General features: G+C 42.8%; 1 protein-coding gene and 1 long non-coding RNA gene across 2 annotated transcripts in view; one reads left to right on the forward strand and one right to left on the reverse strand.

Annotated features, from left to right (window-relative positions):
* ece2b (endothelin converting enzyme 2b) overlaps positions 1 to 14,308 on the reverse strand; it is a 38,154-nt gene that overhangs the window by 10,639 nt on the left and 13,207 nt on the right. The window contains exons 3-10 of the mRNA XM_074640939.1: positions 11,438 to 11,573; positions 10,809 to 11,024; positions 7,431 to 7,555; positions 6,612 to 6,758; positions 4,885 to 4,950; positions 4,591 to 4,779; positions 727 to 869; positions 104 to 218 (exon numbers count right to left, since the gene is read on the reverse strand). Coding sequence (XP_074497040.1) covers positions 104 to 218; positions 727 to 869; positions 4,591 to 4,779; positions 4,885 to 4,950; positions 6,612 to 6,758; positions 7,431 to 7,555; positions 10,809 to 11,024; positions 11,438 to 11,573 — 1,137 coding nt within the window. The remainder of the gene's footprint in view (positions 1 to 103; positions 219 to 726; positions 870 to 4,590; positions 4,780 to 4,884; positions 4,951 to 6,611; positions 6,759 to 7,430; positions 7,556 to 10,808; positions 11,025 to 11,437; positions 11,574 to 14,308) is intronic.
* On the forward strand, positions 4,202 to 4,683 carry LOC141771057 (uncharacterized). Its single transcript, XR_012594652.1, has 4 exons — positions 4,202 to 4,296; positions 4,335 to 4,360; positions 4,406 to 4,449; positions 4,557 to 4,683. It is a non-coding gene; the product is annotated as an uncharacterized LOC141771057 (long non-coding RNA).

Here is a 14,308-nt window from a genome sequence, read left to right on the forward strand (position 1 = left end):
CAGTAGTAGTATCTGTAGTATTCATCGCTGTAAGAGTAGTAGTACTTGTAGTACTACTGCAGTAGAAGTAGTAGTACTTGTAGTAGTACTGCATTAGAAGTACCTTCTTGGTCCCGTAGAGACTCTCCAGCAGTTTGTCCTGAGCGTTCTCGAAGCGTTGATCCAAACTGGCCACGCTCTTCTGAACCAGAGTCCACATCATGTAGTTATTCAGCAGACTGGGAGACAGACAGACAGACAGGTGGTCAGACAGACAGACAGACAGACAGACAGGTGGTCAGACAGACAGACAGGTGGTCAGACAGACAGACAGACAGACAGACAGACAGACAGACAGGTGGTCAGACAGACAGACAGACAGACAGACAGACAGACAGACAGGTGGTCAGACAGACAGACAGATAGACAGACAGACAGACAGACAGGTGGTCAGACAGACAGACAGATAGACAGACAGACAGGTGGTCAGACAGACAGACAGACAGACAGACAGGTGGTCAGACAGACAGACAGATAGACAGACAGACAGACAGACAGGTGGTCAGACAGACAGACAGATAGACAGACAGACAGGTGGTCAGACAGACAGACAGACAGACAGACAGGTGGTCAGACAGACAGACAGATAGACAGACAGACAGACAGACAGGTGGTCAGACAGACAGGTGGTCAGACAGACAGACAGATAGACAGACAGACAGACAGGTGGTCGGTGGTGTTCCTGACCTGCGGTCCGTCCTGTTGATGAGGTCAGAGACCTGCTGCAGGTACTCTCTGGCGTACAGGACGACAGGTTCAGTGTCGTTCAGCTCCAGAGGGGACAGAGAGGACGACAGGTAGTCCAACCACTCCACGGCCGGAGCCAGCAGCTGAAACACCACAGAAGAAGAGACGTCACATACGCAGGAAACAGAATCACGTGTCAGACGTCACTAATTTCTTTAACACAACTTGTGATTTTGAAGTTGTAGCGGCTCAGTTTTAACGCTAGAGTGAAGATCCTGGTATCATAGTAAACTATAAACCTGATGAGTTTACTTTTTTGTAGGTTTTAAGAATAGAAACTGACTTTTTTACACCCAACGTTACAATGTGTTTCTGTCAGTGCTGTCAAACATAACGCACATTTGTTTTTAACGCCACTAAGTTCTTCAACGCATTAAGGCAATCGATCCTTCGGAGGTTGTAGCGGGCTCTACATACTGGTATGATATGAAACTAAAGGAATCTAATGAATTCATCGGTACCAACCATATCAAACCAGCTTGTCAAGAGGCTAAATAACGCTCAAAACTTACGCTTGTCCGAAAAAAAGTCTGAAAAATGTTGGAGAAAAAAAGTCTGAAAAATGGCCCAAAAAATGATCCCCAAAATTTTCGAGAAATGTCTGAAAATGTGCAAAAAAAAAGTCTAAGAAAAGTCCGGAAAATGTGGAAAAAGGAGGTTAAATAACGCTCCAAACGTATGCTCAGTTTTGATGATGATGTCGTGTCCATTTTAAAAGGGGTCTACTTAACAAATCTCCCTTTAAGGTACATTTTGAACAGATAAAAAAACACGATTGCATTTTTATTCGATCAACAGCCCTAATATATATATTATATATATATATATATATATATATATATATATTAGTTATATATATATATATATATATATATATATATATATATAAAATATATATATATATATATATATATATATATAACTAATATATATATATATATATATTAGTTATATATATATATATATATATAACTATATATATATATATATATATATATATATATATATTAAGGAAGGGAAGTCTTGGATATAATACATGTGATATTTTACAGTAGATCAAGTTCTTTACTGATGTTCACTTCTAGCGTCTTAAAATCAAACTATCCCTCTGGACCAGACCCGTCCGTCCACCCGTCCACCGTCTCTGTCTCAGTCAGTAATCCTGAGTGTGGGAGCAGACTGCACCCCCCGGGGGGGAGACGCTGAGATGAAAAACTAATCTCCAAACAGTCAAACTGAGCAGAAAGGAGAAACGCCTCTCATGCTGGTTTTCTTTCATGTGAGTTTTCTTGTATTTAATAAGAGTTGTCCGGTGGTTTAACCAGAGAGAGGAGGCTCGTCTCTGTTTCCCAGCAGAGGGCGCTGGAGGCTCAGACAGTGTTGGGGCAGCTGAGCTGAAATATTCAGAACAAAATGTGCATTTTGCAATAAAAGCAACAACAGATGTCGGTTCATATGTTATGAAAAGATATACGGTAGATATCAGAGCGCTGCAGCTTGGGCCCCTGAGCATGGATGTATATAGAGAGACGTGGACACAGCGTTGGAGGCTCCGTTCATTCCTACCAGAGTGTCTCAGTGGAGCATGAAGACAAAATGACTTGACTTCCGAGTGGGGTAAGTACCCGGATCTTCTGGGGATCTTCCTCATCCATTGGGCCCATGGAGCAGTCGCCATAGCGTCCGCTCGGTCACATGACTCGGTCACACGACTCGGTCACATGACTCGGTCACGGGGTCGCAGCAGTCAGCCCTCGCTCCAGCCTCGGTCTGGGTCTCAGTCACATGAACAGAGGAACGGAGGAACGGGAAATAACTCTGGATTCAGATCAAAATAAATGATCCTCTGAGTTACAGACGTCTCTCTCCCAATGGAAGTCTACGGGGAAAGACTTTTTGGGCTCAATGGCATCACGTGACGGACACGGAGGTTGTAGTAACGCAGCCATTTTTCAAAATGGCCATCTAATAGGTGCTTAATATCCCTAAATGTGGCAGAAAACTGATTTTCTGAGTCTTGTCGTGACTCAGAAAGTTTTGGACTCAGAAATTTGCGAGAAAAAAACTTGGATATTCTCTGAGATTATAAAGTCGTGAATTTTGCGTAAACACGTAGAAAATAAACCCTACAGGCGGTCGCCTAGCGAAAAAAATAATAGTCTGAGAATATCAACATCTTCCCCAGACATATTATAAAATTACGAAGTAAAACAATATACGACTAAAATTACAATATATTCACTTATTATGCACTGAAACATTAACCGCCAAGGCCTCCGCCATTTCTGACTAAGTCAGCAAACTCGTGAACTCGGAGCTTTCAGGAACTTTCCTTCCTTTTCTGCTAATAGATCTTTCCTATATGTTCCACACGGGTCCTCTAAACGTGAATTTATCATGACGCCAGAGGTGTGAGCTGACCTGTCCACACTCATCTGTCCATAAACAATACTCCTGATAAACAACGTTGACTTTTTACGATCCAGGACGAAGACAAAGAGACGAACGTGCACCGCCGACACTGATCTGAATCCATGAAGGCTGAAGTCTCCTTCACGCTCATATCGGCCAGGTTTATATAATAATAACCTGTTATCTAACCTCCCTCTCTCTCCGCCGCCGCCGCCACAGAGATGCAGGCACATGGCAACAGCTCTTGGCAACAGTTGCCATGGTGACCCCAGAAGCATCTGCAGCCCTGAAGGACAGAGAGCTGCAGCAGAGAGAGAGGGAGAGAGAGAGAGGGAGAGAAAGAGAGAGAGAGAGAGAGAGTGAGAGACGGGAGAGAGGGAGAGTGAGGGAGAGAGGGAGAGAGAGAGAGAGAGAGAGAGAGAGAGAGAGAGAGAGTGAGAGAAAGAGAGGGAGAAAGAGAGAAACTGCACTCTGCTGCAGATGAAACGGTGACGCTGCAGACGCATCGACAGTGATGGACGACGTGGAGAATCAACACATGTTCACCAGGAGGAGGATGAAGAACACCCATCAGTGTTCACATCTGGAGGTTCACATCTGGAGGTTCACATCTCTTTCTTTATTTATCCTCCAAAAGCACATAAAGAAATGATGCCGGGACAGTGAGTTAGACCTAAATGAAGCAACATTACCTGGTGACTCACTGAACTATAGAAGATTATGATCCACTCCATAAAGGTAGCGGGTTCTATCTCAGCCCCGCCTACATCCTTCTACCAGGGTTAACGATAACAGAGTCCAGCTGATGGATGTCTGGAGTTCTGCAGGTGTTTGCTCATAAACTAAAGAACTGGACACGTTAACAAGTTGACCTGATGAGAAGTCAGAGGATGAACCACAATCCATCACATCTGTGTTTCAGGTGTTTCAATATTTCAGGTGTTTCAATGTTTCAGGTGTCTCAGGTGTTTCAGGTGTTTCAGTGTTTCAGGTGTCTCAGGTGTTTCAGTGTTTCAGGTGTTTTAGGTGTTTCAGGTGTCTCAGGTGTTTCAGGTGTTTTAGGTGTTTCAGGTGTCTCAGGTGTTTCAGGTGTCTCAGGTGTTTTCAGGTGTTTTCAGGTGTTTTAGGCATTTCAGGTGTTTCAGTGTCTCAGGTGTCTCAGGTATTTCAGGTGTCTCAGGTGTTTCAGGTGTCTCAGGTGTTTCAGGTGTCTCAGGTGTCTCAGGTGTTTCAGTGTCTCAGGTGTTTCAGGTGTCTCAGGTGTCTCAGGTGTCTCAGGTGTTTCAGGTGATTCAGGTGTTTCAGGTGTCTCAGGTGTTTCAGTGTCTCAGGTGTTTCAAGTGTCTCAGGTGTCTCAGGTGTCTCAGGTGTTTCAGGTGCTGGTGAGCTCACCTGTAGTTCAGAGATGGTGACCTTGTGGTAGATCTTCTCCTCGTCTCGGCGTTGGTCCTGTGGGACGGTGATGTTGGCGAGCGCCGTCTCGAACTCCAGAATCTGCTGCATCTGAAGCTGCGTGGAGCTCCTCTCGCCCCCCAGCAGCATCCCCAGCTCCACCATGTAGTCCAGGTACGCCACCAGCACCTGCCGTTTCAACAGAACATACCTGCGATATGAAGTCGACACTCTGAATAAATGTTAACCGGCTCAGCTCGTCTCAGGTGTATTGACCCATCCCAGAGTTCTCACCTTCTCATTGGCTGTCTTGTTGAGGTAATAGTCCCTGGACGGCAGGAAGAGTCCTGATTGGTCCAACTGGGCACAGGAGATCAACAGGTGAGTGATATCTAACATAAGTCACCACAGAGTGCATTCAGGGGCTGTTCTGGTTCAGTTTATCTCCTTGTGATGTAAATTACGGCTGTTAATAGATTCAAATATTTAATCACGATTAATCTCAAATTGAAGAATCTGACTCCACATTGACGATAATAGAATAATATAACATTCCAATAGTATATATAATACTTTGAAAGGAGCCATTCTGCTTAAACTTTTACTTTTAATACTTCAAGAGCAATATGCTGACGACACGCTGATTTAACGCTCAGAATTTATGCTTCATTTTGGTGAGGAAAAACTCTCTGACCTCAAGATATGTGAATGTGTGAGGGTTTTTGTCCCAAAAAAAAGTCTGAAAAATGTAAAAAAAAAAAAAAAGGCTGACAAATATTCGAATAATGTTCGCAATAAAAATCTGAAAAACATCTGAAAAAAGTCTTAAAAATGTCCGGCGCCTGGGTTAGCTCAGTTGGTAGAGCGGGCGTCCATGTATTAAGGCTTGGTCCTGACCGCGGCGGCCCGGGTTCGAATCCGACCTGTGGCCCTTTCCGCATCCACTCTCCCTCTCCCCCCTTTCACGACTCTATCCACTGTCCTGTCATAAAAAAAATGGAAAATGCCCCCAAAAAAATAACTTTAAAAAAAAAAAAAAAAAGTCCGAAAAAGTAAAAAGAAAAGTCAAAAAATGGTCCGAAAAAAGGTCTGAAAATGTCCAAAAAATGTCAGAAAGATATCCGAAAAATGTTTGCAATAAAAATCTGAAAACAAGTCTTAAAAATGTCTGAAAAAGTGTGAAACAAAATGTCCATAAAAATAAAAAAATTGTCCAAAAAAAAGTCTCAAAAATTAATGAAAAATGTCAAAAAAAGTCTGAAAATGTCCGAAAAATGTCTGGAAAAGAATCTGAAAAAAAAAGATCCGAAAAAAGCCTGAAAAATGTCAAAAAAATTAAAAAATGGTCCGAATAAAGTCTAAAAAAAGTCTGAAAAAAGAATCCTCAAAAAGTCTTAGAAAAGCCCAAAAATGTCTGAAAAAGTGTGAAACATTAAAAAGAAAAGTCAAAAAATGGTCCGAAAAATGTCTGAAAAATGTCAAAAAAGTCTGAAAATGTCCGAAAAATATCCGAAAAATGTTTGCAATAAAAAAAAAAAAGTCTAACAAATGTCTGAAAAAGTGTGAAAAATGTAAAAAAAAAAAGAATAAGAAAAAAGTCTGAAAAAAAATCTGAAAAACATCTGAAAAAATGTATGAAAAATGTCAATAAAAATAAAAAAATTGTCCAAAAAAAAGTCTCAAAAATGAATGAAAAATGTCAAAAAAGTCTGAAAATGTCCGAAAAAAGTTGGGAAAAGAATCTGAAAAAGTCTTAAAAATGTTGGAAGAAAATGTTTCAAAGATAATATCGCGTTAGCTTTGACAGCCCTGATGTAAATACATTAATATTCCTGTCGATACTCTAAAGTTGATTTCAACGTGATACTTTTAGAATTTATATACATATACTACTTTAATCATGAAGGATTGGACGGTTGTCTAAAAGTCAAAAGTTTTAGTGCATCAGTTCGTGGTGCTAAAATATCGTAAGTACTTCATCAACTTCCTGTGTTCTGGTTCTGGTTCTGGTTCTGGTTTACCTGGATGACGTTGCTGTTGGAGTTTTTGGGATCAGCATTGACTCCGACACTGAAGAAAGGCTGAGCTCGGTACGGACCAGAAACCGTCTTCAGAACCTCCATAAAGTTGTCCTTCTCCCAGGGACCCGTCATGTTCCAGCCGCCGATCTACAGAACCAAACAGAGTCCAGATGTTCATCACAGGACAAACGTACTGATGATTTACATATGATTACAGATTATCCCCACTTCAGATCACCTTTATCATAAATATAATTATATAAGAGAATATAGTTACTCATCTCTTCACCAACCTACTGGTGTACGAGTTATTATTTTAATAATAAAGAAAAATGCTGTTACTTTTGAAGATTTGTTACCAAGTTACTGGTGTTTGATTATTATTTTAATAATAAATAATAAATCTATTTGTATAAATAAAATAAAATAAAATATGAATTTGTTACATTTTGTTTCATAAAGTTAAGTAAAAAATGTTTAAGTCAGGCCTGATGTTTCCTTAGGAATAAAAGAGCAGTCTCTTCCACCCGGTGAGGCAGACAGCTCGTTATTAAACACTGGTATCAGATCGGTACTCGGTATCGGCCGATATCCAAAGCCCAGGTATCGGTATCGGTATCGGTATCGGTATTGGTATTGGGACTGTAAAAGTGTGATCTGTGCGTCTCTAGTTCTGTCTAGATATTAAATGTTAAAGTGGCTCGCCATCATCAGCCTGGAAACTGACATTAACACTCATAAAGCAGAGTCTTTGTTGGGGGGGGAGGTGAACCGAGCGATGCTGTCGTACACGGTCACCGTGGTGACGGGAGCGGTTACCTTGGCGATGAGGTCTATGAGAGGCTGAGCTGCCAGCTCTTCGATCCTCTGGGTGTTGAGACAGGACAGGTAGTAGGACTGAGTCTTCCTCTCCGCCTCGCTGCTGCCGTTAAACGTCCCGTTCTCTACAAGATAAAACACACCGTCAACCTTCTTTAACCGTTTTATAAGAACTTCTGCATCTTTCACTCATTTAATCCTGAACCTTTATTATCTGTTCTAAATGAACCTTAAAGGTCACCTATTATGCAAAATGCACTTTTCCATGTCTTTTAAACATCAATATCTGTCCCCAGTGTGTCTACAGGCCACCATAGTATCATAAAAGACCATCCTCTCTCTTTTTCTCCTCCTCCGTTTGTCCGGAAATGGGTGCAGAAAAAAAATTAGCTTTTTTCCTTGTATTCTGACGTCATTAGAGAATGCAAGTCACGTAAGGGTTTCCTGGTCGAACCAGAGAGAACCTTCAGTAGCTGACCCCGCCCCACAGCGCGTCACTGTCTCTCCTCCTCAACCGAACTTGAGCAAAGTCTGCAAGAACCAGCAGAACAGGCTTCATGTACTCCCATCATCTAAATATAACATGTTCTTTCACAAAGGCTTTATGTAATTACACTGTTTAAACAGATGATATTTATATATTATATATATTTGATGTCATGCATGTAGCAGAGTACAGGTAGTAAATAGTGACTTGTAAGCAACACAACACATTTCTGTTTCACAGTCAAACTTTATTTGAGTAGACAGATGACAATATTAATTATTCACAGCATTTGTAATCATCTCACCTGTTAGTTAGTTATGTTAACATGGTACAGGAGAAAGTCTTCAGCTCTGGTAAACTATGGTAAGCTAAGCTCCGGTGGTCTGTAGTCATGGTAACACAGAGACAGCTACTACTGTAAATAATATACCATTACTCTGATCTTCCATACATTTATCTTTTAGCAGAAATAATGAACTGACTACTGTTTCACATCTTCTATTTTCCACCCTGATGGTCGCTGTGTTTACACACCGTGTCATAGCGGTAGCATGTAGCTAACCCGTTAGCATGTAGCTACATGCTAACGGGTTAGCTACATGCTAACGGGTTAGCTCTGTATCTCCATGTAAACAGAGCCATCTGCTCTCAGCCGTCTGCTCTCAGCTGTCTGCTCTCTGTCTGCTCTCAGCTGTCTGCTCTCAGCCGTCTGCTCTCAGCTGTCTGCTCTCAGCTGTCTGCTCTCAGCTATCTGCTCTCAGCTATCTGCTCTCAGCTATCTGCTCTCAGCTGTCTGCTCTCAGCTGTCTGCTCTCAGCTATCTGCTCTCAGCTATCTGCTCTCAGCTATCTGCTCTCAGCTGTCTGCTCTCAGCTGTCTGCTCTCAGCTATCTGCTCTCAGCTATCTGCTCTCAGCTGTCTGCTCTCAGCTGTCTGCTCACAGCTGTCTGCTCTCAGCTGTCTGCTCTCCTCTGGGATGATTCTGTCGGTCATTTCTCACAGATGGATCTGTAAAGACAGACGTAAAACAGAGTGTATGTTTACGGTTTACAGAGTTGATGCATGAGGTAAACACTGAGCTAACTAACAGAGATATAAATAGCATTATTTACCTGAGAGAAACCGTCAGGAAAACCTGGAATCTGGACCGCAGATGTTCATCATGTGTCGCCGATTTCTGATCAGATTCCTCCGGTAACGTGCGCTGGGTGAAGTTTCTGGTTTATAAACTTTAAAGTGGTTTATAAGCTCTATTCTAGCTGCTATCTCTCCCTGCTCTCAGGCCGCGAGGGGGGTGGGGAGGGTGACGCTGTGTTGTTGAGGACGTTTGATTGACAGAAAACGCTGACCAATCAGAGCAGAGTGGGAGGAGACAGAGGCTACAGACACAGAAATCAGCACTTTTGGAAATGGGCTGAAACAGAGGTTATAGAGACATGCTGGAATGCATGATCTGATTGTTTTTTTGAAAAAAAAACTTCAGAGACATGGTTTGGAGGTGTCTGAGACCTATAATAACTAGTTTAAATGGAGTATAATATGTGACCTTTAAAGGGAGATTAGTCCAGTATTTAATCCTCTTATCAACATGGGAGTGGACAAATATGCTCTGTATATATTTATTATTGTAAATCAATGTACAACACAAAACAATGACAGATATTGATCAGAAACCCTCACAGGTACTGCATTTAGCATAAAACTATATGCTCCAATCATAACATGGCAAACTGCAGCCCAACAGGCAACAACAGCTGTCAGTGTGTCAGTGTGCTGACTTGACTATGACTTGCCCCAAACTGCATGTGATTATCATAAAGTGGGCATGTCTGTAAAGGGGAGACTCGTGGGTACCCATAGAACCCATTTACATTCACTGATCTGGAGGTCAGAGGTCAAGGGACCCCTTTGAAAATGGACATGACAGTTTTTTCTTTGCCAACATTTAGTGTAAGTTTGGAGCGTTATTTAACCTCCTTCATGACCAGCTAGTCTGACCTGGTTGGTACCGATGGATTCATCAGGTTCTCTAGTTTCAGACGATACCAGGATCTTCACTCTAGCTTTAAAACTGAGCCGCTAATATGTTTCTGCTATTTTACTATTTTTTTGGGGGATATTTGACCAATTTTCTTTGGATTATTTACTAAATACTTTTGGATATTTTACTGATATTATTTTGGTTATTTTACAATTTTTTGTCTGAACATTTGCTATTATATTTCTGCTCTTTCACTAATATTTTTGTAGATATTTTAACTATTTTCTTTGGATATTTTACTAATATATACTGATACTACTACTATTACTAATACTAATAATATATACTTACTAATATTTACTTATTTCACTTGTGTTTTTTTTATATTTTACTAATATTTTTGGGATATTTTACTGATATTATTTTGGATATTTTACAATTTTTGTCTGACCATTAGCTATTTTACAAATATTTTTTGGGATATTCTACTTAATTCTTTTGGATATTTTACAAATATTTTTAAGAAATTTCAAATATTTCTTTTTGATATTTTTACTAATATTTATTTTATATTTTACTAATATTTTATGTGTCCATCACTTTAATGTTGCAGCTGTGAAAGGCTGAGTTTACTATAGTTACTGTAAATACTGATGGTTCATTCCAGCGGTGCCTGTCTCACCCAGCAGAACCTGTCTCACCCAGTAGAACCTGTCTCACCCAGCAGAACCTGTCTCACCCACTAGAACCTGTCTCACCCAGTAGAACCTGTCTCCCCCAGCAGAACCTGTCTCACCCAGTAGAACCTGTCTCACCCAGCAGAACCTGTCTCACCCAGCAGAGCCTGTCTCACCCAGCAGAACCTGTCTCGCCCAGCAGAACCTGTCTCGCCCAGCAGAACCTGTCTCACCCAGCAGGTGTTTGAGCAGAGCCTGGTTCTTGTCCCAGATGCTGTTGAACGTGGACCAGCGCGACCGCCCGTCAGGCAGCGGGTTCTTCCTCATCCATCCTCCGCAGGCGAACTGGTAGAAGTCCTGGCACGGGTCGGCGCCGCGGTCCATCGCCTCCACCATCTGACTCGCCACGGTGACGCACGCCTCCGACAGGCACAGGCCACGCCCACTGTCTGCACAGCATCATGGGAAAAAACAAAGAGAGTGAAGCTGAACTGAAGCTGCAGGAGGAGTTTCATCTGTTAAAACAGGTGATGAAACCTTCAAGGAGAAGAGAAGGAAACGAGGAGGTTAGGAAGGAAGCAAGGAAGGAAGGGAGGAGGTAGAGGAGGATGGGTGGAGGTAGGAAGCAAGGAAGGAAGGGAGGAGGTAGAGGAGGATGGGTGGAGGTAGGAAGCAAGGAAGGAAGGGAGGAGGTAGAGGAGGAGGGGTGGAGGTAGGAAAGAAGGGAAATGAGAGGAAAGGAATGGAGGCTGTCTCGCACGAGTTTAAACAAAAAGTAGGAAAGGAGACGCACAGAATGAAAAGAAGAGGAGGAGGGAAGGAAAGGAAGGAAGGAAGGAAAGGAGGCTGGTGTTTGTGTTACCTGAGCTGAATCCTAGACCCAGAACCAGCAGACAGGCCAGCAGAGCCAGCAGGGCGGCCAGCAGCAGAACCGACAGCAGAACCTCCAGCTGAGTCCTCCTGCCCAGAATGTCCACACCGCCCTTCCTGAACCCCACCTGAGAGACACAGAGAGACATAGAGAGACATAGAGAGACATAAAGAGACATAGAGAGACACAGAGAGACACAGAGAGACATAAAGAGACATAGAGACACAGAGAGACACAGAGAGACACAGAGAGACATAAAGAGACACAGAGAGACATAAAGAGACACAGAGAGACATAAAGAGACATAAAGAGACACAGAGAGACATAAAGAGACACAGAGAGACATAAAGAGACACAGAGAGACATAAAGAGACACAGAGAGACACAGAGAGACACAGAGAGACATAAAGAGACACAGAGAGACACAGAGAGACATAAAGAGACATAGAGAGACATAAAGAGACACAGAGAGACACAGAGAGACACAGAGAGACATAAAGAGACACAGAGAGACACAGAGAGACATAAAGAGACATAAAGAGACATAGAGACACAGAGAGACACAGAGAGACACAGAGAGACATAAAGAGACACAGAGAGACACAGAGAGACATAAAGAGACATAGAGACATAGAGACATAGAGACATAGAGACACAGAGAGACACAGAGAGACACAGAGAGACATAAAGAGACACAGAGAGACACAGAGAGACACAGAGAGACATAAAGAGACACAGAGAGACACAGAGAGACATGAAGAGACATAGAGACATAGAGAGACACAGAGAGACATAAAGAGACATAGAGACACAGAGAGACATAAAGAGACACAGAGAGACACAGAGAGACATAAAGAGACACAGAGAGACATAAAGAGACATAGAGACACAGAGAGACATAGAGAGACATAAAGAGACACAGAGAGACATAAAGAGACACAGAGAGACATAAAGAGACATAGAGACACAGAGAGACATAGAGAGACATAAAGAGACACAGAGAGACATAAAGAGACACAGAGAGACATAGAGAGACATAAAGAGACACAGAGAGACATAAAGAGACACAGAGAGACACAGAGAGACATAAAGAGACACAGAGAGACATAAAGAGACATAGAGACACAGAGAGACATAGAGAGACATAAAGAGACACAGAGAGACATAAAGAGACATAGAGAGACATAGAGAGACATAAAGAGACACAGAGAGACACAGAGAGACACAGAGAGATAACAGCGGACATTTTACTAGAAAAGGCGGCGCTCAATATGTGTAGCGCGCTGACTCTGATCTATAACGTTGGATCTAAATGTAACTCCACGTAATTCTGCGTAACTCCACGTAACTCCACGTCACTCCACGTCAATCCGCGTCACTCCGCGTAATTCCACGTAACTCAGTATAACTCTGCGGAACTCTGCGGACCTCAGTGTAACTCCGCGTAACTCCGCATAACTCCGCGTAACTCCGCATAACTCCGCGTAATTCCACGTAACTCAGTGTAACTCTGCGTAACTCTGCGGACCTCAGTGTAACTCTGCGTAACTCCGCGTAATTCTGCGTAACTCTGCGTAACTCTGTAATTCCAAGTAACTCTGCGTAACTCTGTGTAATTCCGCGTAACTCTGCGTCACTCCCCGTAATTCCGCGTAACTCAGTGTAACTCCGCGTCACTCCACGTAATTCTGCGTAACTCCACGTAACTCCACGTCACTCCACGTCAATCCGCGTCACTCCGCGTAACTCCGCGTAACTCCGCGTAATTCCACGTAACTCAGTGTAACTCTGCGGAACTCTGCGGACCTCAGTGTAACTCTGCGTAACTCCGCGTAATTCTGCGTAACCCCGCGTAATTCTGCGTAACCCCGCGTAATTCTGCGTAACTCCGCGTAATTCTGCGTAACTCCGCGTAATTCTGCGTAATTCCAAGTAACTGTGTAACTCTGTGTAATTCCGCGTAACTCTGCGTAATTCCGCGTAACTCTGTAACTCTGTGTAATTCCGCGTAACTCTGTATAATTCCGCGTAACTCTGTAATTCCAAGTAACTCTGTAACTCTGTGTAATTCCGCGTAACTCTGCGTAACTCTGTGTAATTCCACGTAACTCTGTATAATCCCGCGTAACTCTGCGTCACTCCCCGGAATTACGGGTAACTCCGCGTCACTCCACGTAACTCAGTGTAACTCAGTGTAACTCTGCGTCACTCTGCGTCACTCCGCGTAATTCTGCGTAACTCTGTGTAACTCAGTGTAAAAGGTGTTCACGCTCTGTGTAAGTATCCGTGTTGGATGATCAGATGAGATGAAACATGAGAACCGTCTTGACTTTACTCGTTGGATGGTTTTCCTCACTTCTGTTTCTCTTCTCTGCACTGATTGGTTTAAACAGCCAATCAGAGAGATTTCTCTCACGGACCCTAAAACTAGACGCTGTCAGGACCTTTAAACAACCCCCCCACTGGAGGTCCTCTGCCAGCGCTGCCTTGTTGTTCCCCTCCAGCGAGCTGACAGCCCTCCAGACACCCCCTGCTGCTGCTCTCTTTGTGGGTGCTGGTTTTCAGTCAGAGCCCCCCCAGGGTCTGGCTCCTCTAGAAAGACTCTGTGACCGTCCTGGGATTGAAATGTCTGTGAGTTCAGGACGTCACCTGGGACCAGTTAGCAACGGGAGACTTAAGGAGATTTCCTGAGCAGTTCTATCTGTAAAACATCATGTTCTCATCCTCTCACAAACAACACACCACTTCTCTTTAGGATTCTCTTCTTCCTCTCTAGGGGGGAAGTTAAGCTTCTAGTGATAAACGCAACACATTTATCACAGATGTAGGTTTATATGTTATCTTAAGATATAGATATAGATA

The sequence above is a fragment of the Sebastes fasciatus genome, chromosome 7, assembly GCF_043250625.1.
Source record: "Sebastes fasciatus isolate fSebFas1 chromosome 7, fSebFas1.pri, whole genome shotgun sequence".
Classification (NCBI taxonomy): domain Eukaryota; kingdom Metazoa; phylum Chordata; class Actinopteri; order Perciformes; family Sebastidae; genus Sebastes; species Sebastes fasciatus.